This window comes from Zonotrichia albicollis, chromosome 8 (assembly GCF_047830755.1).
Source record: "Zonotrichia albicollis isolate bZonAlb1 chromosome 8, bZonAlb1.hap1, whole genome shotgun sequence".
Taxonomy (NCBI): domain Eukaryota; kingdom Metazoa; phylum Chordata; class Aves; order Passeriformes; family Passerellidae; genus Zonotrichia; species Zonotrichia albicollis.
Window position 1 is genome coordinate 22,247,988 of NC_133826.1, and position 27,478 is coordinate 22,275,465.

General features: G+C 47.5%; 2 protein-coding genes across 13 annotated transcripts in view; one reads left to right on the plus strand and one right to left on the minus strand.

Moving 5' to 3' along the window:
• LHX9 (LIM homeobox 9) lies at window positions 1-26,556 on the minus strand. Of its 12 annotated transcripts, XM_074546249.1 has the most exons (10): window positions 26,446-26,556; window positions 24,909-24,960; window positions 21,829-22,232; window positions 20,499-20,596; window positions 20,123-20,255; window positions 14,443-14,726; window positions 12,549-12,751; window positions 11,450-11,805; window positions 6,010-6,212; window positions 2,055-4,852 (listed from the first exon to the last, which is right to left on the minus strand). In XM_074546249.1, exons 6-10 carry the CDS (start codon window positions 14,614-14,616, stop codon window positions 4,595-4,597), a joined length of 1,194 nt encoding a protein of 397 aa, XP_074402350.1. In that variant the 5' UTR covers window positions 14,617-14,726; window positions 20,123-20,255; window positions 20,499-20,596; window positions 21,829-22,232; window positions 24,909-24,960; window positions 26,446-26,556; the 3' UTR covers window positions 2,055-4,594. The 12 variants fall into 12 exon arrangements, with proteins under 12 accessions (XP_074402358.1, XP_074402357.1, XP_074402350.1 ...); XM_074546257.1 differs by lacking the exons at window positions 2,055-4,852; window positions 21,829-22,232; window positions 24,909-24,960; window positions 26,446-26,556 and adding an exon at window positions 1-1,547 and having other exon boundaries at window positions 20,499-20,692; XM_074546254.1 differs by lacking the exons at window positions 21,829-22,232; window positions 24,909-24,960; window positions 26,446-26,556 and having other exon boundaries at window positions 14,443-14,561; window positions 20,123-20,241; window positions 20,499-20,696.
• DENND1B (DENN domain containing 1B) overlaps window positions 20,771-27,478 on the plus strand; it is a 207,112-nt gene continuing 200,404 nt past the window's right edge. Inside the window, exon 1 of the mRNA XM_074546242.1 lies at window positions 20,771-20,926. Within this exon, the coding sequence (XP_074402343.1) occupies window positions 20,919-20,926 (8 nt within the window). The 5' untranslated portion in view covers window positions 20,771-20,918. The remainder of the gene's footprint in view (window positions 20,927-27,478) is intronic.

Sequence of the window (27,478 nt, forward strand, 5' to 3'; positions counted from 1 at the left end):
TTACCAGCAATAAATGATACCTTTTTATTGCCATTAGAACACTCTTAGTAACTGGTTTCCAGAGATTGCTGCAGTAACTTGTACATTATGCTATGTTGTAAGTAGTTCTGTGGTTTTCTTTTTAGAATTCTGAAACTGGAAAGGTTTAAGAAAACATGCAAAATGCTGAGGATACACATAAGTGAAATATTTAATGTCCATCATTCATAAAAGTTACATTGTTTACATAGGGTTCATTAGTATATAATAAAAATGTCATCTTAATGAAAGATTTTCTGGCAAGTCTTTTATATGTTAATTTGTTTAACATATGCTTTGGCTATACAGCTAAATAGGTATATATTTTAAAAAATCTTTCTGCAAATAGTTGCTTAACAGTTACAAAACCTCATTACTAAGAATTGGTTATTGTTACACTTGCTTGTTGGCTTGTAAAAATCATCTGTGTTTTGGACAGGGAGTCTTAGGACCAACTTTATGTAGCAAACGTGCTCATTGCATAGTGACCATGTAAACAGCTCAGGGACCCACAAATTATATCCTTATATTCTAAAGTCACTGTGTAAAGTACACATTGTACTGCTCGTGTTTTCTTATCTTGATGAAGAGTTTGGGGATTGTTTTATTGTTGATGATGATGGGAATTTCTTTTTAAAACAAGTCAGTTTTATACAAGTTAAAAAATTAACACCAAAGGAAATAATTTTACACTGTGCAATAGTATTGCTACCTCATTCTTTTTGATTTTAGATATTTATATATATATATATAGCATATTGGAACTGCACTGTACTGCTTCCTTTCAAAAGAAAAGTTTAAATTAGTTGAAACAATTAGCTATGTGTTTACATAAAGTTAACTATGTTTGCATCAAATAAAATGTTTATTAATGAAAGGTATTATACAAGAAACATCAAAGAGAAATTCATCATACAGAAATGTACACTATATGTGACAGATGGAAAAGTGCATGCAGAGTTGTCTCATTTTAAAAAAATTAATTCTGAAACAATAGTACTAAAGTTACGGGTTTTGATTCCTATGATCTCAGATGAGTGGAAAGTTCTCCTTGAATTTACAAAAATCCATTTAACAGATATGACTAGTACACATTAGCAAGCAAGTGGAATGAATGCACTCAGATTTATTTTACAAGTACTTGTGCTTGACAAATGTGATTTTTTTTTTAAAAAAAGAAAAGGTTTCTTCGAATATGGGCTGGGTAGATTGCTGCCAGGTTGCTCTGGTTTTATACATAGGTTCTCTAAATTTGTTTTTGATACCACACAATTTGTTGAAGCCTTCAGTTCTGTTAATTAGACACCATAAAATAACGTATGTTTTGTTAACATTCAGGAAATGACATCAAGTCTTTTGTTTTTATTTTTTGGCTCAATAGATTTTTAAATGTATGATTATCATAACCTAATATTGTCTTTGTCTTCACTGCAGTGGATTTCCGATCAAACTTTTCCCCTTCTTTTAATACTTTAGGGAATTTTCAAACGTCGGGATGTTTGGCTGTAATGCCCCATGATTTGTTCTCCCTGAAAGAAATCATAGTGACAATTTATTAAACTACAGAGCAACCTGGCTTTTCGGGGTCTGCAATTCTATTTTGTGCTCAATATACCTAGCATTAAATCTTGATTCATTTCATCATACTATTTAGGTTATATTTGTCATGCAATTACTTTAGCTCCTAGTTTTCTGGCTCTTTTAGAGGGCTAAGACAGGGTTTCAGTATCAAATCAGTGGGGCATTACTTTGCATGTTCAAAAAAGGAGGTTAAAAGGCTAAAATCTAAATTGCACCAGCAGTAGCATATACATTGAATATGAAGAAATTGAAAACCTAAGAAGGAACTGTACTTTAAAATATTTAAAAGGCCGTGTTTCTGTGTTTAATACCAATTGTTCATAGGTACCGTAAAAGCAAAGAGACACACAGGTACATGTAGACCTTAAATTAAAAAAAAAAATAAACAAAACAAAAACCCCCAAAGAAAACCCCCCCAAAAAACTGATGGGAAATAAAACTCCTTAGATTCAAAATGGTTTATTCACACAAATTTAATAGGATATATCACAATTGTTTGGTCCATAAATATTTAGGGGAAATAGTTTCTATACAATGCATTTATCAATAAACAAAGAAACATGGACAATTTTGCTAGACCACTTACTGTACTATAAACACGAAGCTCAATATATAAGATTATTGGATTTATCAACTATATCTGAAAGAGTGCACAACTGCTTTCTATGACATGTTTGTCCCCTCTAACAGGATACACCATAAAAAGAGTTTCAGAAATAAGAGGTAAAACAGTACAAAACTAGTGAGGTGTCAAAAGGGCTTAAAACAGTTAATTTAACAAACAACACATATATCCTGATTTTTCACAAACTTACTCCCAAGGTATATCATAAGGCACATAGTAGAACTGAGTTTTAATTAGTCTACTTAATAAAGTAGATCTCTAGTACCATATATTGTTCTGTCAAAGAACAAAATTTATAAGTATCAATATTTTTACCTGTAAAAGTGTATTAATAAAGATCTCAGCCTTACCAAGGTCTTTTGGTCTGGTTAGTGGTAAATGCCCATAAGGTAATAGAAATAGGAAAAGTCAAGATTCAATATCCGTAGAAGATGATAACCATACTTGCTAAATATATAATGGCAAACACACCTTTCTTCTATTACAGTGTTAACATCTCTTCCGTCATCTTTTTTAAAAATAAGCTACTTTTCTGTGCTAATTTTCTAAAAACCCTGAGCAAAAATTACAATAATGCACTTTAATGTGGGCAGTGAACTGTCAATATGTAACCACACATTTATACAGCCAAAAAGGACACCTTTAAAATATATTAAATAGCCACTTTGACCACCAAAAGAGATTTGATGGTGTCTAAAAAGTGGGGTATATGTGCAAAGTTATTCTTAACAATCCACTAAAAGCAAGACATAGATCTTGACTGGTTTTTGTTCTTTTTTGTTTCTGAGACTCTCCACAATCTAATTGGTGTTCAACTACAATAAAAGGATACAAATGAACATTCACCACTGCCCAGACCATTCAGACTTTTAGCTTAAATAAAACTAAAAAAAGAAAGATCACTATTGTAAACTAAGAAATGTATTCAGATCAGCATCCACAAGGCTTCTGAGTTTATCGGCTTTGAAGTTATTCACTGCCAATTCCTGGTTTTGTGTGATTTTCGCTAACATTTTTTTCTTTTATACAAAGTTTAAAAAGTTGAAGTGTATGTTAGAGATATTAATGAACTAAAGATTTTAAGTTCCTGTGTTAAACAAAGTGTCTGATACAATCTCAGGAAACACCTAAAGAAAATTCAAAATAGTAATGAATAAATTGTACTGAAATATTTTTTCCTTAAACATCTTAATAAATTATATTTTGCTTATTTCCATTTCCCTGAAAAACAAAAAAAGTAGGCTTTGTCAAAATTTCATTTGAATAGTACACATGCATTGAATAGTACACCTTTTTGAAAATTATTTTTGTGCTCCCTAAAGTAACTGGGCAACCTCTTGTTTGCTTTGGAGGGACGGCATCGAAGCCGTGTAGCCAACTGCAATTTTTATCTTTTTTAATTCCAAAAATGCAGAGCTGCTTGACAGACAAAAATTAAAACCCCTGCCTAGGCAACATTTTGGATCAGTAGGACTCTCCACTTGCACTGTTACTCTGCTATTGTTACTTTAATGACATTCTTATAGGAGTGAGCTCACTCTGGAGAGGTTTTTCCAGATCTTGCCTCCTTAATGTGGGGCACAAATTTGGAGACCAGCGGCCTGGTCCTGCCATCCTCACCCACATGTGCTCTCATCACTGGGTCTCTCTCCAAGTCCTCCATCAGGAATGGCTTTCAGTGGTGGCCAAGGACGTCCCAGCTGGGTGCAGAACTGGCAGAGGAGCGTTTAGCTATCCCAGTGAGATTCCCCAGTGCTCGGGGAGAAGCAGGCTTGCGACTACTGCATTAGGAAAGAGCACTGGTACTTCCAGCCTGACTGTTTTCATGATTACTCTAATTCATTTTGTATTTATTTTTCAGCATTTAAAAATAAATCGTACAAAACTTTTGGATGCATTATGAAAATAAAATTGAATTTGGGGTTCTTAAATGCTGTAAGTGAACATACAATCCTGAAGCAGCATTCTTTTGGCTATAATTAAAATGGTTTTCATCTGGTTATCAGGGAGGAATAGAATCTTCTTTTTGTGGGGGGGAACAATCAATTTTTTTCAAGGTTCTGGAAATAAGTAACATACAATTTTAAGAGGCACTTATTAGAATGATTTATCACCTTATCTTCAGTCATTTGATAAATTTAAAGAATTTGAGTACAATTTACCAACAATTCATATATTATAGCAACATATTACTTCAAACTCATTTGCCAAGTGGCTGCAGATGCTACACATCAAGCTGTTTATTTTCCCAAATATTTTGTGGGTTTGTTTGTTTTTTAAAAAGGCTTGAAAATAATAATAATTATAATAATAATTATAATAATAATAATAATAATGAAGAGTAAGAATTTAAAAAAAAAAAAGGAACTGTTAGAAAAGGTTCGTTAAGGTAGTTTGTGAGGGGCTCCCGGATTCGTGGCTGTCCAAGTTAGAGGTCACTGATGTCACTACAGTGATAGTGGGATTGGTCAGGTCTGTTAAAGTGGTCGCAGTGCCGGGTGGAGTGAGTGCGCCGCTGTCTGCTGAGGGCGGTGCCGGGAGCGAGGTGCCGTCAGCTTTATCGACACCCCCATTCTCCTGCCGCAAAAGGTTCCTTCTGAATTTGGCTCTTGCGTTTTGAAACCAAACCTGCAAACCAATCCCAATGGATTTCTTTACCGATGCTTGTTTTGCTTTGCTTTGCTTATTTTTGTCTTTGTTTTTGCTTTTTAAATTCATTTTTGATGTTTGATTTTGTGTGGCACATCACCTAAGTCATTCTATAGCTTTTCTTGCTACTGGTGGTACTGACTCTCTGTGTACAGGCCCAGTGCTACAGGTGCTTACAACCCTCAGAGAGCAGCCTCGAGAAAAATCTGCTTGCTCACTTACCCAAAGAGAGCAACTCTTGATGGCCACATAGTGTTTCTTGAGTTGGGTAGCTTTGAGGTCAGGCCACACAAAGATTGAAGCAAAGAGTGAGTGAGCAGATTTTTGCCAAGGCTGAAAGCCTGCCTCGATTATTTGAAAAGGCTGAAGAGGAAGGAGGGGTAATTACACCGTCCCTGTCTTACAGATTGTTGATATGGGTCATCTAGTCTTTCTGTTCTGTAAGGTTCACTGGCAGTTTGAGGTGACATGTAACACGGACAGGAATTGCCGCTAATAGATTCTCCTTCTACCTCACTCACTGCCCTTCTTTGGCACTCTGCATGTAATACACACCTCGTTTAAACTTCACTGAGCTATCACAAACCATATAGGGATTTTTAACATCTTTTGCTACTCTGTCCTTCACGGGGACTTTTGACTATGCAGGCCCTTAAGGAAAACAGTCGTCTAACAAGCATTGGGAGGGGGAGCCAGCTGGTCCTGGAGGATCATATTGGTCAAAGCTTACTTCAAACACATCAGGGATCTGCTTACTGAGGGGCCACATTAACTCCTTCAGGGGAGCGCAAAGGCTTCACCCATAAAATCAGTAGATTTGCCATCTCTATCCTTAGTGCAGTCACTACAGAGAGACAACTGCCCCCAGGAGATCTACTGGGTGGGTGAACTCTGCAGACATTCTCTTCATGGTGAGGATGCAGCTAATCACAAACCACAGTTTGGTGTTTGGCTGCCTCAGGGCAATAAGGCACACACATTTGGCACTCTGCCACGTAACACCATACCCCTCTGCACACCCACTAGGGACACACCCAGCAAAAGTATTTCTATGTACATTGCTATAGTTATACATAAGGGAAAGGCTATTGACTAGCAGGGGAAAATTCTGTCAAGCCTGTCATGTGGCTTCTTACCTGCAGAACTCTCTTGGTCAGGCCTGTTTTCTGGGCAAGCTGCTTGAGGTCCTTGGCATCTGGGTTGTGGTTGATAGCAAAGTAGGACTTCATGGTACGAAGCTGGTGGTGTTTGAAGGAGGTACGCATGCGCTTTGTTTTCTGGGATGGGGGATAAGGCTGCTGGTCTCTGTCCAGGTGATCTGCCTCATTCTCATTACAACCTGTCAAATAAACAAAGTGGAACGAGGAGTTAGTGCCATGCATCATGTAGGATAAATAAATCAAGGTAAAAATCTTGAGTAACAGGAGGGAGGGCGGAAGGAAGGAAGGAAGGAAGGAAGGAAGGAAGGAAGGAAGGAAGGAAGGAAGGAAGGAAGGAAGGAAGGAAGGAAGGAAGGAAGGAAGGAAGGAAGGAAGGAAGGAAGGAAGGAAGGAAGGAAGGAAGGAAGGAAGGAAGGAACTAAGATAGTACAAGGATAAGTACAGATGTGATAATTGATGAGACCAAAAAAGATCCAGAATATTGTCATTTCCTATCCTTATGCTATGTCCTCAAGGCCTGTACCTACTGAGGGAAGACTTTGAAAGTTCTGTCTCCTTTGGCATTTATTTCAAACAAGTCTTTTCCCTGTGGTGATTGTTTTGCTTTGGGCAATCAAAGAGTCATTTGAAATTTCATTCAGATTTTGAAATCTTACTCATTGAAACATTCTTAGCTTGAGATAAGAGTTAAGGTCAAACCAGCATTTTGAATGTTCCTGAGCCTTTCCCCCAAATCACAAGCACCTATAAAAAGAGATGTACAGCAGAGAAGTTTGTTATGACAGTTCATCATAAAAGCTGAGTTTTTTGCTGATAAAATGAATGCTTTTGGACTCTGCCTGGGAGTCTATATGAACTGCTTGAAGCCCTTCATCTGTAAAACATATCCAGGAAGCAGTTGCATCAAGACTTGATCCAGACCCCCAAGCCCAATCAGCAGTAGGTCTTAGTTAGTACTGGTTTAGGACATTTCTACAAGCAAGCAGCTAGGAGCTCAAAACTTGAAGAGTTTCTCTTCTTTCTCTGATTCAGTATTTTCGAAGTGTTTATGAAAGATAAGTTTGTTTCAGATTACACATTTTTGGGTGTGAATTGTACACAAGGGTTGCAGCTCTTAGGGGATGGTAGCATCATTACTTCATATTGGAGAAAGAAATTATTGCATTAGCAAAAAGAAAAGTAAGAAATGTATCTGTGCTTTTCTTTTCAGCTTAAACAAAAGGGTTAGTAATTTCTAGGATCTCATTTTATAAAGATAGTTCGGTCACACAGGAGAAAATTAATTGTGTCATCATAGCAGGGAATATTAATTAAAGAAGAGCTAATTAAAAATGCTTCAGAATGTCTGTAAATTAGACAGTTTCATTAGTTGCTCATTTTGATTTTTGAACTGCTTTCCAATAGTTACTGGATTATTTACAAGGCCTAGCTGATCCCCATTCTTAATTGAGAGCAAGAGAGAGAGAAGAGAAAGAGGGAAGGTACACAATACAGAGAGACTGATGTCAGCATTGCTGAAAACAGAGGCAAAGCAACTTGAAACCACAAGAAAATAAAAAACTTCTTGAAGGTGTTTTCTCTTTTGAATTATAAGACAAGTCAACATGAACAGATGCTGTTAAGACAACACTTTGACAGAAAATCAGGTGAATATTTAATTATAGCTAGCTTTGCTCCTAGTCTTGGTAAGAAGTATATCTGTACTTTCAAACAAAGTAAGCTGACACTTCTGAAAAGACCAGGAGTTGAAAGTTGCCTTAAAAACAATTTCAGACCAGATTTGGATTGTATTTACTACTTGTTTTCACAAGCAATCACACTGCCTTCAGTCAAACTGCGTGGGCTGTAACTTATGAGCTGACATAAATCAGAGTACCAGAATTCAGTCCTCAAGTTTTACTTCAGAGTTGCAAACTGCTTGTTTGTGTTGTTTTTCTTGGGCCACTCAACACAAACTTCCTCAGGCTCCTCTGTCCTGCTTACTGCCTTTGTTTCTGTACTCTGCTCTCTTTTTTTCTTTTTCTTTTTGCCGGTGGTCTACTTTATTTTGGTTTTTATTTTCAAGAGAAAATGAGAAGAGGGCTCCAAGTATCTTCAGACAATCCTGGTTTATACCATGATTACAGCTCACTCTCTTTTATACAGTGTTGTGTGGTTTGGCCACATCCTAGAGCAGAGTCTTAAACTGTCTCCTGGAGAACTAAGGAAAAGCACAAAGTTAGGCAAGACACTGCTCATTTCTTTGCAGCAGGATTGGAGGATTGTTTAATTTCTGCTTTCAAAAGAGCTAGAACAGTTTGATTCTTATTGCCAAGAATTCTTCAAGTGAACTCTTCATAGTTTTTCACACACACAAACATAATGAAATGAAGTAAATAGCTCTTTGAGGAACAGATGTGTAAAATATTTTCCTAAGGAAATCTTCTTCACCATCTTATTTCCATATCCTCTAAGCTCTAAGTCAACACAGCTTCCCTTAAACTATATATTAATTATACGATATAAGATGTTATATAGAGAAAGCCTTGAATGTTTTAAGTACTTTTGAATAGTTTCTTCCATTTTTCACATTAATTCCAGACAGCTTGCAAGTATGAGTGATTTCTACCTCATAACATTTTGAGTTATTTATTGTTGTGTTTCCACTTTACAGCCGAGGAGCTGTGAAAAAGAAATTAAACTAGCAAACAAAATACAGAATAGAAAAGCTGTTGTAGATTCTGCAGCAGAGTCTGATTTTCCATTCTGGACCAGGGCTCAGCTCCCCTGTAACATAATGTGCACACAAATCTAAGCCAGGGCCTGCTGGATGGCTGTGAATACACCCATGCTCATGCTCAGCTGGGTGAAGCTGTTGGCTCCATCGGAGTTTCGCTTTTAAAGCTCGGGGTGGTTTTCCATAATGGTTTGGCTCACGGTACGGACACCGCGGCTGGGGCTGTTTGGGAGGGAACTGGGCTCACTGGGGAGGTCACGGCCGCGGTGCCCGTGCCCCGGAGTGCCCGGCTGAGGAGCTGCGGGTGCGGCGGTGTCCGGCTCGCTGCGCTCTGGGCGCGGTGCGGGCACGGCTGTGCCCGTGCCCGTGGCTGTCCCATCCCCGCGGGGACAGGGCGGCACACCGCCACGCGACCCGGACACCGCCGGGGGCTGCGGGGCCCGCTGCTCCCTCGGTAAGGCGGCAGCCGCGCATCCGACACTGAGTTTCTGCGGGCTGCTCGCCCTTTGTAAATGATTACGTGCAAGAGCAGTTACTGAGTCACAGGGCAGAGAACGAAAAATGTGTGTAGGGAAGTGGCTGCCAATTAGTTCGAGACCTTTTTTTTTTCTATAAAAAAGCGGTTTCATCTTCTGCAACTCATTTCCTAGCTGTTCCAGATTCGCTTTCCTCTCCCTGGATTTGGGGCGCAGGGGGTCAATGGGCTGGAGCCGTTTGCACCGGATGCACGGTTTGGCTGCTAACTTTCTCGAGACCATGTGTCAACCCTGGACATAGCTAGATAATGCTTATAAAAAAGAATAAAATCACGGCCCTAACAAAAGGGATTTCTCAGCCATCTAGCCTGAGTCCAAAGCATCAGAGCGTTTGTTGATTTGTTTTGGTTTCTTCTTTTTTCTCTCCGTTGCCCGAAGAATTCTGTGAGTTCTCAATGCAATGAGCTGTGTTTTCATAATGGGTGGTGATTTTTAATCTGATTTGGAGTCAGCGGTACATCTTATTCGGCCCGTTGTTGTACAGAAGGGGAGTTTTAAGACCAGCACACAAAGATTATGTCAGCATTCGCAAATAATGTCTCTCTCGAGTCCTGATCTGAAGTTTAAGGGGAGCTTTATCATATCCTCAACTCTTCATTTTACCATAACTTCTGATTCTAATTTTAACGCTAAATTGTCCCTAGGATTATTTCCCTTTAGGAATCTGGGGAATCGGGTGATGCTGCCTGGACCAGGGATAGAGATCAGAGCAGGGAGCGGGCACACGGGAAATCCACCATTGGAAGCTGGGGCTGAATGAATCCTGGCTGCGCTACAGGTTCCCTTTTCTTTAGCAGCTTTCAGGATTGATTGGAAGCCGCTCCGTAGCCAGGGATTCCAATGTCATCTTCAATTAACAAGGAACAATTAGCGCAGTGATTACCCTGGCTCCAAGGCCTACGCATCAGAGGAGATGAAATCGCCTTGCACAGCTCCCTGGTTCCCAGCTAAAGGCCGTTTCACGAGCGGCCCCAGAGGAGGTGCCGGGGGAGGGGTGGGGAGGGCAGCGGGGCGGTGGAAGATTCCTTAGGGATCTCAGTGGCAGCGGGTTGAACCCGGCGCAGGAGAGAGAGCTCCGGGCCGAGAGGTGTGCGCTGTTACCGACCCGCGATTGTCGGAAGGGGAGACCCTGAGCCCTCTCCCGGCTCCCCGGTGGGGCCCGCTGTCCGCAGCCCTGGGCCTGGAGCCCCCGGCTCCCTGCCCCTGCCGGGACGGCTCCATGAGGAAGCACACCTTGCATCACTCCTGCTTCCCACGGCTTTCTTTCCTCAGTTATCGGCCATGGGAAGCTTAAGGTTCCCTAAACGATTTTGGAGTCAGAAGCTTGCCAATTCGTATTTATCCTTCCTGCTTTCGTCCTTCATCTAATGAAACTCTGCCTCAACTGCTTGGTCATACCTGACACTCCTGTACCTCTGGCCACTAGCACTGTTTATACACGGTTTGGGTATTCAAGTGACTGGAGTTATAGAGGATATTTAATACAGGGCAACACTTGTTCCTTTCCTACTGCTGAGAGAACAGAAATCATTCTCCTTAATTACATTTGTTAGGGTTTAGTTACAGGAAACAACATTTATTCGTTGACCTCTTGTACAGTTTGATCATTTATGTGTCAGTAAAACAGAATTATTCAGCCTGAAGAATTAATGACTATAAATTCAATATATAAATTGAGTTATATGCATACTATATTGGTATTGTAGGAACCGTATACTATAACTTTTATTCTATTTTTTTATTCATTTGGTTACTCTTAATTTGAGGTTTAAGTGGTGAATTTTTTTTAGCTAATCAAATATAAATAATGATAACTACATCTCTGAGATTCCAGCAGAGAAAGCTATGTGGTTTTGGGGTTGGAGTTTTTGGTTTTGTGGGGTTTTTGGTTTTTTTTTTTTTGGTTTTTTTTTTTTTTTTGCCTTTACCCTGGGAAGTGGCTAAGTTTGGGTGTTTGACATTAATAGGCAAAGACAGCCTTTGAGGAGGGCGGCTGTTAGCTTTCCTGCAAATGCTCCAACCCTCAGAGGGCTGTTTGTTTGATTTTCCAATGGTTAAGCAAGATTTGGCCGGGCTGAGTTATTCACGCACTGCCTGGCTGAGGGGAAGCCCGAGAACGCTCTGTTCGCGGGAGCGGGAGGCAGACTCGGCGTGTGTTTCCCACCTGAGTTGTAGCTGACGATGTCCACTCCCAAGGCAGGGCTCTTTCGTTTCCTGGGCCTCCCCTTCTGGACCGTGCCAGTGCCGTTGAAGTAAGGCAGGGCCAGCCCTCCGCTCTTGGCAGCCAGCTCGGTGTAGCTCAGCTGAGGGGGGTATTCTCCTTGCAAAAGGGACTCGAAGTGGGCCCTGCAGTAAACCAGGTTGTCCTTCATGCCAAAGTGATCGCCCGTGGTCAGAGTCTTGTTGCAGGTGGTGCAGGTGAAGCAGCTCAGGTGATAAACCGATTCCCTGGCTCTCATGACCATTTCAGAGGCTGAGATCCCAAGGTGGCAGCGGGCACATCTCTGCACGGAGAACCTTCTGAAGGAAACAGAAAAGTGGGCATCAACTAGAACGGCGAAGGCAGAGCTTGCCCCGGTGCCTCCCGCCTTCCCTCCCGGCCACGTGAGGGAGCCTGTCCCCGACAGGGTCGCGCCCCCCGGCCCCAGGATGCCCGTGACACTGGCCCGCCTGGTGTCGGGACAGCCTCAGGGAACCGGCCCTGATGTCCCAGGAGAGCGGCTCGCCCTCCCCGCCGAGCTGACTCGCTCTCCCGGGACTTTGGCGAAGGCCCCGCCGCTGCCCGTGAGCTCGGGGCCGGGCGGGCCGAGCTGGGGGAATCGGGCCCCGCTCTCCTGGAGCTCCTGGCAAGACGAGGGGAGCTGCGGGGCGCTGGCCAGCGGGACAGCTGCAACACACGGACCAGCGGGGCCCGCTCCCCGGGCCCGGCCGCGGGGCTGGGCGGGGTGGCGGGCTCCGGCCCTCGGGAAAACCGGCCGGCTGCGCCCAGAGGCGAATTTCGGTCGGGTCTTTACGGAGGGAAACCGCCGAGCAGCGGGAGAGCCTTCGCCTGTTTGTGCACCGCCACACATGCTCAGTCAGCGCGTCCCCTGACGGCCCGTTCAGTTCGGAAACGTGCGAGGCTTTTCTGAGGGGACTAAGGATTAAGGAATCGCTGACTGCGAAAAGCTACCTTTGAAAGCCCGTGTGGAGAAAAGAGCGTTTCTGTTCACAGTGCCTTTTGAGGGGATGTGTTTTGAACCCATGAGGACTGATTGCTGTACCTGTAGTAATCCTCCTTGCAGTAAATACTGCCGTCCTTGGCAAAGCAGGTGAGTTCTGACTCCAAAGCCAGTTTACATTCACAGCACTTAAGACACCTGAGGTGCCATTGTTTGTCAACAGCCAGCAGGTAATATCTGTCTGAGATCTTCCCTCCACAACCAGCACACAAAGCAGGCTTCTCGGGGCTCATGGGGGGCATGTTCTGCAAAACAACCACACCACAAGGGATGAGACAGGGAGAGAAAGACAGGCAGGCAGGCCGGGCTGGGGACGGGTCCTGCGCAGGGCCCGGGGCTCGTACAAAGGCTCGGCTCTCTGGAACCAAACTCCTGGCTCCCGGCGGGAAGTTTAAGGGGGAACCGGGACCATCCCCGCCAGCAGTGTTTACCGTGATTCACAGTAAACCTCTCCTTACGATCTCGTGTCATTTCAATACGTGAAAGCAGCGGATTAGGCCGCAGTAGGAAAAGCAGAGCCCATTCTTTTCTGAGGTTCTGAACTTAAAGTCTGAGGCTTCCCCGGTTTTTTTAGCGTTGTTATCTTAACGAACTTCACAGGAACAGCGTTTTAAAGTAGAAAAATACCGGTTTGCTGTTCCTAAAGTTTATGGCAGAGGGTTCAGGCTTGCACTCATTCTATGGCAAATTTTCACCCGTATTTAAACGAACTGCAACCGCGTCTCTAAAGAAAGATAGGCCTTTTAAAACAGGAGTAAGAGAAAGGAGACAGGTGGATAATGTAAAGAGCAGCGAGTATGAACGCTCACCAGCCCGGCCAGGGACGTGGGCAGAGCGGTGGCACGGGCTGGTTTCAGCTCAAACCAGTATCTTTTTCTCAGTAAACTTCTGCGAGTTCCCATTGATCTGCTCCCCACGAGGAGTGCCGCTCGGGACAAAGGGAGATGGAGGGACGGCGGAGACAAAAGCTCGGCCATGAAACTTGGGGCAGCTTTTGCTGATAAAGTTACGGGGAGGGGGGGGGAACCCAAACATCTTGTTCTAAAGTCTTAACTGTTTTAAGGTGGCAACTCTGCATTCACTTTTCAATCTGAAGTTGTGTTCCTCGCTCCCTTTCCTTTTTAGCAATGGCAAGGTGAGTTAAATTTTCATTGCAAATCCTCATGTAACAAAGCATGAGTTTATTTAAGAGAGGGGATAAAGGACCCTAAGTCCCAAAATCTTAAAGCAGTTTTCCAGGCCGTTACTTTGTGTGCAAAGTCTTGTGCGCGATCGGCGGAAGCCCTACAAGTTGGAGAAAGGGAGATCTCGCTTTGCACAAAGCGCAGCGTGACACTCGATTTCTCCACCATCCCTTAGTACATATCCGAAAACTTTGGTCCTTTGACTAGGTAAAGAGGAGATGTTACTTTCCAAGCAAAGTAGTCGGCCGGCAAAACACTCAGAGAGAGCGGTGCCTCTGTATCAATCACACACTTCAGACCAAAGACAGTTACGAAAGTAAGTAGTCGCGGTTTGAGGTTTAATTTAGGAGGTGCCAGAAGTGCAGAATAAAAATAAGGCACACCTCGGCAGCTCCGGCTGCAGCCCTGCTCGCAGGGGCAGAGCGGCCGCAGGCAGCCGCGGGGCCAAAAGGCTGCTCCGCCGCAAGGGCTGAAACCCCGTCCCTGCCACGGTTCGGAACGGATTCCCCGCTAATCCAGAGAGCACACGCAGCGACATGGGTTAGACAAATGTACAACCGAGCCCGGCCAGCACAGCACCCGGCGTACGGGTGGGTTTACAGGGAATGTCGGAAGGGGTTCCACAAGCAAGAGGTGGCAGGGAAGGGACAGAGGGAAGCAGCGTCTTTCTCTTCCCCAAAGTCAGGGTCTGTCCCGATGCGGGTCCATGCTTGCAGGGATTCCCTCGCAAAGAGCACCAGCTCCATTCTTACCGTATCTCGGCCGTTCATCTGTCCCCCTTTGGCCAGGCGGGACTCGGTCTTGGATCGCCTCTCCATCTCTTCCATGATTCCTTGGATGTGGCCTCCGGAGATCCCGTGGAAAAGCATGGCTGGGGGACGGAAAGGACAAGTATTTTCTTCTGCTCTGCACCCCACTATTTCCATATACAGACCCCAGAGTCTTTAGATCATCCAAAATGTTTACACCGAGGCGCACAGCGCAGGGAGGAAGGTTGCAAATAGGAGCTTCTCTTTGCGCAAGCACTGAGGGCTTCCTGAAGATGTGCAGAAGATAAACAAGGGGGAGAAAATGTAACAATAATTAGTTTAAAAAATAAAATAATAAAAGCTAGCTAAAGGATCTGTTACTGTTCTGGAGAGCTGGGGATTTCTGACTGGAGAGACTTGGACCTGGGGCAGTAGAATCAGTCGGGAAAGGATATAGTTTTGAATACAAAGAAAGCAAAAAGAAGTGCTATTTTCAGCAGTCCCTGGTTGCTTTAAAGTTCCCAGTGCCTGTAGGTTGGATTTGGGACTGCTGCTTTCCGGAGCTCTGTCCAATTTGTTAAGAGACTAAAGCCAGCCCATTTTTGATAATTTAGTAGGAGGAGTTCTCTCCCTTGAGCTGCCACTGATTTTTATTCAGACAACAAAGACCTGTCATACTCCTCTCAACCCCTAGTGATGGGCAAGCAGTGACAAACATTACGGTCGGGGCTGTGGGTGGGGTGGGATTTATTACCTCCCCCAAACACGGAGTCCCGGGAGTTGGCGGCGACGGCGCCTGGCGAGGGGCAGGGTGGCCCGCTCTCCCCCCGGGGCCCCGCTCCCCCCGGGCCGCGCCGCGGGAACCTCCGTTCGGCGGCCGCTCGGGCTGGCCCCGCCGAGCCTGGCCCCGCCGCGGAGCGGGAGAAGGGAGAGGAGCGCCGGTGCCGGGCAGCCGTGCCGGGCCAGAGAGGCGGGAGCGGGGGAAGGGAAAGGAGCGCCGGTGCCGGGCAGCCGAGCCGGGCTGGAGCGGCCGCAGCGCTCCCCGCGCCCCGGGCCCGCCGAGGGTGCTGATTTTGGGGGGAGCCGCGGAGGCAGGGGCAGCCCGGGCAGTTCGGGCGCTTCCCGGGGCGCTGCCCGCCCTGCTGCCCCGCGGTGCCCCCGCCCGTACCCGCAGCAGGATGCGGCCCCTCCGCGGGGCCGGTCCCGGCCGGGCGGGGATGCCCTAGCAGGACCCTCTCCCCTCGCCCGCTCCCCGGCCGGGGGCTGCGAGCGATCATTGTGTGCAGAGGACCTGGCGATGCATTCCTTCCAGGCTAATCTCTCTGCCTGCTCTCCCTCCGCTCCGTTCCCCGTTTTCCTACTTACTTTTCACACCACTCTTCCTTGCCTTCCCCTGAAACAGCTGCTGGCTGTTTCCTGACACCTCGATCCCTACTGAAGGATCTTCCTGGCGGCAGTCCTGCGCTCCCTGCTCCCTGGGGAACACTCCTCACCAAACCCTAGCGCGACTAGTGAAAGAAGTACCCCAGCCCCCACTTCCTTTCCAAAGCATCCCAGAGACATCCTCAGGGGCTCCTCGAGTCACCTCTTCCATGTAACCCAAGATTCAGGCAGCAAGTTTCCTCCCCTCTCTTTCCCCCTAAGTAGCTAAAATTAATGTTATTTGCAGATTGAATGTTGTTACATTCCTCCGAGTGCCAGAATACAGCTCATAAAACACAATTTCACACAAAGATGAAGTCAATCAAGTGAAATAAGCCGGGATTTTTTTTTCTCTGTTGGCACACTAGACCCTGGACAGCAGGGCTGCTATTTACTGTAAGTAATGTAATTAGCCCTTTTGGATGGGAATCAATGTGTTGTATATATGTGTGTGTTTTAATAAGAGAGTAATAGCCATAAAACCAACGAGTCTCAAAAAGGGCTGAGGGAATCTCCCTTAAAAAGGGCAGATCCCTCCAGAAGCCATAGTCTTCTGCGGAGCACTCCCGGACTGGAAGAAAAAAAAAATTATCTGTGTGTGGGGAAGGAGGAGGCAAAGATAGGCTTTCCTTGGAGAAAACAAGTCAATTAGCACAATAAGACATCAGGAAAAATAAACAAGGTGATTCAGTCCGGGATACGGGAGCTATTCGCTCGGGATCCCCAATCCTCCTCCTCCCTCCCGTGACGCCCCGGCTGCCCGGGAGGACGGGCGGAGGTGCCTCCCTGTGTCCCTGCCGGGCACCGGGAGCGCGGCCGCTCCCCCGCGGGGCTGCGGGGCCCGGGCCAGCGCTGTTGCGGGGCCGGCGGCTTTGTTGAGCGGCCCGGGAGGAGGGAAGGGAAGGGAAGGGAAGGGAAGGGAAGGGAAGCGAAGGGAAGGGAAGGGAAGCGAAGGGAAGGGAAGGGAGGGGCGGCGGCGCTGCGGGCGGGGGCGAGCCCCTGTGCGGGAGGGTTCGCCCCGCTCGCCCTGCGCCCGGCAGGTACCGCCGGCCTGCGCCCGCTTGGCTCGAGGAATCGCAGCGATGGCTGTCGACAGAGGTCAAAACATCTCCCTTAGAGACGAGTTTGTTTCTAATCGTTGCAATATAGTCTTTGCGCTCTACAAGCACGTTCAAGGTTTGTTCTGGGTGTTTTCCCCTTCGAAGGAAATTTTTCTGTATTCCCCTCCAGTTGTGTTGTCGGGGTAACTCACCCTGCCCCTGTTTCACGTTGCATATGCTCTCCTGGAAATGGTCTGCATTTCCCGTGGCGTACGGGTTGCCAAAGATACCGCGGCGTGTGCCAGGCAGGACCCTCACCGACCCCCGCCGGCCCGGGCCGGCCCTGCAGAGCCCTCTCGGAAGGGCCGCCGCCATCCCGCTGTGACCGCGTCCCTGCCGGGCTGAGGACCGCCAAACTCATCGTGCCCGCCGGGAGCGGGGAGGGGTCTGGGGCAAGCCCCCGGCTGCCGCTGGGCCCGGTCCCATTGGAAGATAAAGCGGGGATCCTGTGCCCCCCGAGCAGGTTGTGCCCCCGCCTCGGGGGCCTCGGGTGCGGGCACCGCTGCCCTCTCCCCCCACTTATCTCGCGTTTGCTGTCTCGGGCTCACCGAAAGGCTCTGCAGGTGCGGCGTCAAAGCATCCAAGGCAGAGACACGGAAAATATTGCTTGCTAAATTCCCGTCTCTACCTTAGCTCGACGGCGCCGTTAGGAGTAATTGGGCAGACTCATAACAAAACTCAGAAATGACTGAGCCTCCTCCGGTTAGACACACTTAATTAATTAGAGGGTCCTTTCTTTCTGCTCCATCAGGTACGGTTAAGGATACGCTACTAGCTACTGCTGCTCCAGTAAAGGAGGCCAGGGGTTTCCAAGGCGTTTTCTGATTAACATCCTAATGCTGGCAGACCACTTCTTACCTAAAGGGACACTAAAAGTTTGTTGCTAGCATCAAACGTGACTTCTCCGTTTCCAAAAGGCCTGTAGGAGATCAAGGTAAATCTATTTCAATGTTCCTGAGATCTCATTCCTCGCTGTGAACTGGAGCTCCGCTGCTCTAAGGCAGGCTGGTAGCGAGAGGTTGCCATTATAGCACGAGGGATTCCGTACAGTTTTGCTGGTTTGCTTGGGGGGTGGGGGAGAGAAAAGCTCACAAAGAACACGACAGGGAACCTAAAATCCAAATCTACGAGCCTGCCCCTCATGAATCCATCGGCTTTAGCACTTTGCCTGTAAACGACAGTTTCTCATCTCAGGGCGCTTTTATCTCCTTTTGCGGTAGCATTTGAGAAAGAATTTCTGATGTGCAATATTCAGAATATTTCAGTAACGCGACAGGCGCTCTGGGTCTTTTCCTTTCTGTAAGGCTCTACCCGAACTCCCCGAGCTAACGGGAAGCTGATGGGGAGGATGGGGGATACATCGCCGTGGAGGTTTCCACAGGTACTGCGTTTGCCTGCCCACGCAGGGCTGGAGAGCTCCCGGACATCCCTGCCCGCAGCTCCGCGGGCGCTGCCGGAGCCCCTTCCAGCTCCGCAATTATCGTGTGCCCCGGGAAGGTTTCAGCGTGCGGTCCCTGCCATCCGCTCAGCCGCCGAGCCCGCGCTCTCCCTGGCCACGGGCTACGGGCTAAAGCCCATCGCAGCGTGAACCATCTCGTGTTTAGTTCGGAGGATTTAGGACAAGGTCTATATGCAAATTAATAATTGACCAACAATAATTAGGAGAAGGGGGAGGGTGCTCAGGCGGGGGGTGGGGGTGGGGAGGAGGAGGAGGTGTTCTTTGAGGAGAAGCGGTTTGGATTTCGCCGGCCGCATTTGAGGCCGTGGCGTGTCCGGCTGCAGGCGCGGGGCACTGCCCGGGCCGGCCGCCCCCCGCCCCGCAGGGCACCAGAGCTTCACACCCTCTCCGTCAGCACCTGAACTTTTCAAGACACTTCCAGTTTAATCATTTCCAGAAATTTAAAGAGCGTAGTAATAACAACAACAGGATTACGATCCCGTTGCCTGCAAGTCGGGTGGTTAAAGCCAGATCTATTTTTAAATCCTAACGCTATTTTCTGCTCTACGAGCTTGTGGTGGAGTGCAGCGCTATTAATGATCAGTCTCATCTGTTTGTAAAGTCCGCAGGCACTGCAACCTATCTAGACACAAAGAAGGGAAATTTGAATAGAATTTTTGGTGCCACCACCACATCTCTTGGTGGTGGCACCAAATGTAGCTAATATAGTTTTCAGTATTCAAATAGGTTGCGGTTTATTTTATCTCAAATTTTAAAATTACTTTTTATTTTAAAATACATTATTTAAAATTCCACTTCGGAGTCAGATAAAACGTATTTTACCATCACCATCTTTCTCCTCCCATGAGTCCTCTCGCGTGTTCCGTAAAGCAACTTTCGGATCGCTGTGCTAGGGACGTATTAAAGCCGGGGCACGGCAGCCAGACTCGGGCACCAGCCCCTCTCCTCCCTGCCGGGCTGCCCGCGGCTGGCGCTGCCAGGGACACAAGCGCACGGTGGCTTTAACCGTAACTGGCATCGGATTAAAACTCCCCAAACCTCCAATGTGCTTGTAGCGCCCGATAATCTGAAAACATGTCAATTAAGACATCTGCTTAGGGAGATGATATTTTAAATAAGAAACAACTAGGTGCTTTGCACAGTAATCCCAAACACATATCTTCCATAGCCAAGCTCTGTGACTGACCACAAACAAGTGATCACACAGCCCGAAGAAAGCAGGAGAGGCAGATTATTGTCTAACATGAAACTGTTCACCGCCCAGGACCTCAGCACTGTCAGCTCCATAGCTGTCTGGTATTAGCTGTAATCGTATTTGCACTCCGCTTGTAATTAAGCCATTGGAAATTATCATATTTTGCTGCTTTCGAAAAGGAATCCCTTACAGACTGGATTACAGACAGGTGAAAGAAGCCATTCCATTTAAAAAGAAAAAAATAAAAGAAGCACAAAAGAAGGGGCATTTTAAAAAAAAATTGAGCTGAAAGGCTCAGGCTTCCCAAGCTGAACTATTTTTCTAGATTAAAACATAGATGCATGAAATGTTATCTGCGAATACACCTGAGGAAAATACCCTTCTGTGTTGTTAAAAAAAAATCCCAACCAAACAAACAACACAACGACGCCAAAGAAACACCCTGCAAATTACATCCGTGAGGTCCAAATAGCTGCATTGCTAGCAAAGACTCATGCAGGAGCTTACCTTGAGACCTTAGAAGCTTCTTCCAAAATTGTACCCTCCTTAATGAGTGATGAGGGATGGGTTTTGAATGGAGAAGAGACGCAATGATCTAGCCAGTAGATGGAGGTTGTTCCTTGCTCCTAGCAGAGGATCCCTATGTTAATTAAAATAAACAAGCTGCTTGGTGGAAAGATTTTTTTTCCTCCCTTCTCTCCCTCTCTCTTCCCGCCCTCTGCATAGCCTTTGATACAGAACTGACGTGAATTTCTAACCTCTGACCTTTCACCAATATGCACTGATACCTGTCTTTTATTTACTGTTTGTTTCGAAATATTTCCGAAAACAAAACAAATAAATAAAGAAGAAGACTGAATGAAAGCAAAAAAATAAATCCCACCTCTCGATTTTGGCTGGCTTGCTGGATTTTCTTGATTAGCTGTCTCAGCTCCTCAGTAATCAGGTGAGGTGTTAATGGGGAGCTGGTTGTAAATAAAACTAATAAAGCAAAGAACATATTAGGAAATTAAAAAAAGGCGAGGACTGAGAGCCTGTTAAAAATATTGTAGCGAGCTGAGCGTTTCCCCATCACGTCGTTTTTTTCGTTCTGTGCTTATTCACAGCTGAGCAGCAAACCCCGGGTTGTTGCCATCTCTCCACATTTTTTTTTCAAATCGCATTGAACCAACCATGGGCTGCATCAACCCTTCCCACTTTCATAAAAAGCCTCTCAAATGGAGTCGCTAAACAGCAAACTTCAGCCTGATCTGATGTGATATGATATACGGATTCATGGAGCAACCTCGCTTTGCCAAACCCGATGAAACTGTGAGTTGTCATGCAATACTACGCAGTCAAACCTGGGATAATTGTAAAAGTGAACCCAATTTAACCCATTAGAATAAAATCAGATGCCAAGATGAATCGGAATCATTGCTTCTTAGGTGACAGTACTGATGACAATTGATCCACCGGCTCAAAACAATAGAAGAATATAGGGTCGGGAGTCATTTCTCGTACTTCCTCCCAGGGGGGAAGCGGGGAGCCGGCGGGGAGGCAGGAGCCGGCTCCCGGCCGGGCTGCGGAGGGGCTGCGGCCGCGCCTCCCGCCGGCCCCGGCGGAGCGGCTCTCGCAGGAGGGAGCTCACTGCGAGGACCCTGGGGCCGGGGAGCTGTTTCTGCAGCAGCCACGCGAGATGACTTCTCGCTTTGGCTTTGTTTGCCCGTTCCTCTTAACTCCTGCGACAGTTTCTGTCCTTCTCCCCTGAGCCATGTGACCCTCCGGTCTACGTGGCCAGCTTGGTAATCTATCTGGAAAAAAAAAAAAAAGGCAAGGGATGCTAATGATCTTCCTTGGAGTTTGCCAGCGGAGCCCCGGCGGAGAGCGGAGGAAGCGGGGAGGGCTCGGCTTCCCGCCGGGGTGCGCACCGCCGGGTGGGCGTCCGTCCGTGCGCTCCGGGCACAGCGGCGGGTCTCGGTCTGCTCTGGCTCCGCCGGCGGGCCGGCGGCTCGGCAGCAGCCGGGGAACAGCGCGGTGGCACCGGGAGCATCTCTCCCCGCCCCGGCTCCGTCCCGGCCGGCGGGGGGAGGCCCCGCGCCCGCCCTCCCGCGGGCAGGGCTAGGGAGCGTGGGCAGCGTGGGCAGCCCGGGCGCCGCGGCGGGTCGTGCCCTGCTCCCCGTGAGCGCGGCCGGGCAGCAAAGGGCACATCCCACGCAACAGCAGCGGCTCACCTGGAGAAACCGGCCAGGGACGTGGGTCAGGGGTGTGTGTGTGTTTGTGCGGGTACTTCTGGTAGAGAACCTAAAAGCCTAGTATGTCTCTGCAGGAGGAGTGGATTTAGGGCAGGGACCATGAGTTTTTATCACGCAGGGCTTGCTGTGCCAGCTCTGGGGCCATTGCAAACCCGTCTTGTTCCGTGGTTCGGATGGCGAGAGCTTTTAGAACAAGGTTTCGTTAAATCCGCTGGCAACCAGGAAGTTTAAAGGCATCCCGAGCAAAAGCGGGAGCAGCTCCGAGGCAGGGGCAGCTGAATCCGTCTGTGTGTGCGTGCCAGAAAGCGGCTGAGAGCGCAGGGAGAGAGAGGCCTTCATGGGACTTGCTATCTTCTTAACCTCCCTGAGAGAGCAGCCGCCATCTGCGCCAAGGTACAACAATAAGAATTATTAGTATCATAATCACCACGGTTGTTGTCGCTGCGACTTTGAGGAAGAAGCCCAACCCGGCTCGGGCTGCGGCCCGCTGGACGCCCCAGCTGCAGACTCTGCCCCGTTCCTCCTCTTATTCTCCAAATCGCCTAAAATATACATATTTTTCCCCCCTCCCAATTACCAGCGCTCCGATGGGAGCAGGAGGCAGAGGAATATGCAAGGCTCATAATAAGCCACCTGCTGCGTCGTGCCTAACTAACGTAGTGCTTTATTTCATGACTACTGCCGCGGCAGCAGCACCGGCCCGTGCGTTACCAATTCCCCACGCAGCACGGACAGCCGGGACAGGACCCGGCACGCTGCGGGGCCGGTGCTCACTCACAGACCCGGAGCGATGCTCGGATGCTGCGCACGGAACGCGGAGCCACGGGCCCGGGGCCCGCCCGCTGCTGCGGGGAGCGCAGCCCGCTCGGTCCCTTCAGAGCTGTCTCTCCCCGCAATGACAGACCCCTCTCTCCACCTATTTGCATGCCCACGCGAATCTATATAAACAGCAGTAATAGCCTCATACATTACATCAGTATTTGTTAGCAGAACCATTCCGAGTCATTTCAGATATTTGGACTCGGTTTGTTCAGTGTAGCTTCAACCTATTGACTTGCCAGACGAGATGTTCATGTGGACCCAGTTGCTAAAACCATGAAAACAGACTTTAGCTCTAAACTGTGCTACTCTCCCATCTGACGGATGTTAACACACAAATGAAATCCATTTGGATGTTTTTTGTTACCAGAAGGCTGCGCTGACGTTCAAATGATCTAAATCTTAGCATCTGGAAGCCTGTACAAGCATCTTTTTTTTTTTTTTTCTGGAATAGGTTTCAAGACATTTCGTTCAACCCAAACTGAGGAGGGATCAAAATGGGACACCAGGAAACTGACAATAGCTTCCCAACTAAATGAAACTGTTTCATTTGAAAGGACCAAAAAGAAAAAAAGAAATAAACCCTCCTATTTCCATTTACTTCAGTCCCTCCGGGTAACCCCAATCCCTCCCAGCCAAGGTCCATCATGGAGCTGCTGCGAGGCACCGGGATGTCCCGAAGGCCACCAGGGCCTGCGAGTCCCCCCGCTGGCAGAGCGCTCCGCGGGGACAGCGGACCAGCTTCATCTCAGGAATAGTTTTTGGGCTAGGGATTCATTTAGTGTTTTCTAGGCGCAGCAATTCATCGGCACTATGATAGAACATGTTGTGTGAGTGCCATTCAGCCTTAATGAAGATCTGTGGGAGAAGTCGTGCGAGACAATAAATACAGCGGTCCGGATGTCGGTGACTTTAGCAGGAAATAAAGGAGGGCTCCGTGTTAATGAAACAAAGATGTGGGAGCCCCTGGCAAGGGCCTCGAATGTACAGGAGTGCTCAGTACCTCCTGGGTGCTCATGAATATCTGTGGTGTGCTTTACACTTCGTACTATGTTTGCAAACCGAATTCTTTTGTCTTTCTAAGGTTTTTACAAGCTTGGATGCCAAACAGACCGATGTTCAATCAAATACAAAGAATTTAAATTATTCAGGAACCCAGGCGATTCTGTGCAGCCTTTCTTTCTCCCATCCCCCACCTCAGTGCCGGGGATTTAATCCGGTAGCAAGTGTGTCAGGGAGCCGCTCGGACCCTGCCCCAGGGCGGCGGGATCATCCCCCGGGGCCCGAGGGCCCGGAGACCCGCGGCGGAACCGCGCAGCCCGGCCCGGCCCGGCACGGCGGCTTCCCCGCCTCGCCTCGGGCTGCTCCGCGGACGGGCCCGCTCTGGGGCCTGGGCATGGCCGAGCTCGCTGTGCAGAGGCGTCGGAGCATCCTCCGGAGCACTCGAAGGGGATGGGCTTATCCCAAAGGGCGGATTTTCCCGGTGCGCGGCGAGAGCGCTCCGCCACCCCGGGCATCCGCCTGTGCCGGTGAGGAGCGACAGCCGGCCCCGGCCGTGCTCACAGCACACAGAACACACGCACAGAGCACACAGAACACACAGAACAGAGCACAGAAACACACACCACAGCACACAGAGCACAGCAACACACATCACAGAGCACACGGAGCACTCACAGAGCACACAGCAATACACAGCAAACACCACACTCCACAGCACACAACACCCAGCACACAACACCCAGCACAACACACAACACTGTCTGTCCCTGCCGCCCTCACCTCTCAACAGTCCAAACTTTTGGCCATCATGTTGTTTACAAAAGTAATGTTAGATACACCTGTGGGATTTACAGATCGTATATGCTCCCTTTCTTAGTTTCTTTTAAAGGGAAAATAATTCTATTATGGGATTGTAGCCCTTTACTTGTAGCACAAACGAAAGTGAAAGGGATTCACTGATGCGCTGTTGAAAATACACGTTTGCATATGGTTCAGTTTGTGGTTTATGACAATTAAAACACATTCACTGGGAGCCAGGATCAGGTACAGCAAATGCCAGTGTTCCAGCAGTGGAAGCCACAAAGAGATGATGGGCTTCAGTTTTGCAGCCACTCTCACAGAATGAAAAAAGCTAATAGTCATTTATATGAAAAAAAAAAAAAAGAAAAAAGAAAGAAAGAAAAGAAGAAGAAGAAGAAGAAGAAGAAGAAGAAGAAGAAGAAGAGAAGAAAACATACTTGAAATGCTTCTTTTTGGACTCATTTTCACATTAGCTTGCTCATATGGACACTGCAGAAGAAATAAAACAAGTTCTTATTGCATTACTTGGTAATCAGTATGGAAAAGCCCAACCCTGTTTATAGTTAACAAGAATTGTTAATGATATATAAATCATTTGATCTATCGTGCCCTCCAGTCTTAAAGGATAATAATGGCAACCCCAAGCAAATGGTCCTAATTAGTGTCCAAGAAACCACTTCCTAAATGTATCCTTCCAACTCATTCCAGTTTGACTGTCCAGAACAATCTTTTGTTCTTAAATCCCTTTATTTTGTGCGTAACTGCAAAACTGCTCTGCATACCGATGCTCCAAAAATAGTTCATTTCAGGGTACAGAGCAGCACTGGGGCATGAGGAAGGATGAGATGATCCCAGTCCCTTGCTGTTGGTAAATTGGTCCCAATCATTTGAAATTATATTTCCCCGAAGCCTTGCCTCCTGACAAGTCTCCTTAGAGAAGTACCAAAGGGGAATTCATCAAAAAATCGAGTCACTGCCGCCACTCAGTCTGCAGCACAAACTTCGAAAAGACAAACCAAAACTGGATCCAGGACCAAACCGTGCACATTCGAGCTGCCTGTCACATACTTTCACCCACTCTTTCCACCGTTTCCAAGTGTGATCTGCAGGTTAAATGTACCGTGGTACACCCATAGATGCCACACCTCATGTGGGAGCCAGGTGAAGCTTCAGGCACACCCTGGAGGAGAAACAGAGCTTGGCCACTGGGTTATTGTGGCCTTGGTCCTGTGAAAGCAGCACAGCTCTCACTGTTTGCTCCCTCAGGAGGCCTCTTTCTCGGATCTACAAAATACAAGCTGCAATTTCTCATTAGCTGGAGTACCAGATCCTGTTGCTTCATGAATATAATCCACTCTTCCACAGAGTCCAGCATCTTCTGCCACCTTCCTGTCCCATAACTACTCTAATCACAAAATATCATTCCTCAAATTTGAAACAGAGTGCTGAAAAGCTGAACTACATTGGACATGTAATGAATCTTGGTCCCTTGCATCTTGTTGTTGGTTTGTTGGTTTGGTGTGGTGGTGTAGGTTTTTTTATTTTTTTGGGGGGAGGTTTGTTTTTTGGGCTTTTTGGGTTTTTTTTTTGTTTTTTTTTTTTTTTTTTTTTTTGTTTTTTTTTTTTTTTTTATGAAAGCTGGAAGGAAACAGGCTTTCTGGCACGGATTCTCTTCCCAAACGTGATGGACTTGCCAAGGGAAATAGAACTTCTATAAAACGACAGTCAATTACATAGTTGCTGTGTAGTGCTCTTTACGCTATTTCCAGGAGATAACGCTAATGGGAAATGCTGCAACATTTTAACCAAGAAAATCTGTCAGCGATCTTCCCTGGACTCATAACGTCCTTGACTCATTTAAAATCACGGTAAAACACATAAGATGGGTTGCCAACTCTTACTACCCCAGCATAAATAATTTTACTAAGTCGCGGAGACAACACACAAGCTGATGCCGAGAGGTTTCTTACTCACGTGTCTGCACGCAGAGCCGCAGCAGCCACCCCTCTGCAAGCGGGCAACTTCGGAGAGCACCACAACCCCAGCAACTGCATCCACTGCGCTCTGCTGGCCAGCCTGAAAGCAAAAGCAACCAACCTCGGCTCTCCGGAGCCTTCAGCTCTTTCAGGTTTCATATTGCAAGCGAGTTTGATTTTGTCCTCTTGTAAGTGCTTAAACGAAACACGCTTGTTTGGTGATTCGTGATTAAATGCATTTATAAAGATATAGTCTGGTATTCACAAAGACTTGGCAAACCGGTGGATGGGGACAGGTTACAGAAGCGATTGCGGCAGCTCTACGGTAACGTTTGGGTGCAAGCCACAGCCTCGCCGTTCCGCCCGTCCCCTGAGGACACCTCGCAGTGCCCAGTGAGCCCGAGCCGTCGGTGCGGCGGGACGGGGACGGCCCGTGGGCCCGGGGGGCAGCGGAGCTCTGGGGCGGCCACAGCAGCGCTCGTTTCGCCGGGAACCACAGGACATTCCCACCTCTTTAACTTGGGACCTTGTCCCCCGCTAACACGATTTCCTCTTCTCTTTCCAAATTTCAGCTCCTCGAATTTTACTTGTAAAACATTTCAGGCATAAACACTTTCATACTAGAAAGTATTTGACTCTTTTTACTGCTTTTTCCTTGATCAAAAGCAATGTTTATCCCTCCAACCTGCGCGCTCTAAGGTGCCCTGCGGTGCCCAGCCCGGGGCAGCAAGCGAAGGCGCCGGGGAGCGGGAGATGCCACCGGGGAGCGGGGAGGGAGTCACTTAGCACATCTGCAAGCTGCTGCCGGGCGATTATCAGGTCATTTCTTCCGTAATGCAAACCATGCGCTCCCGTATCACATCAAACCGCTAATTGCGAATGATGCGTTCCGTGTCGGAGGTGAGCGGCTGCCCCCGGCCGCGGCTCGGGGAAGCGCCCCGGGCACAGTTTGCGGGTCGGCCCCTTCTTCGAGCCGCGCCGGCGGCTCCCGCGGAGGCCTGGAGGTGCCGGTGTGGGTATCTCCGGCTGGG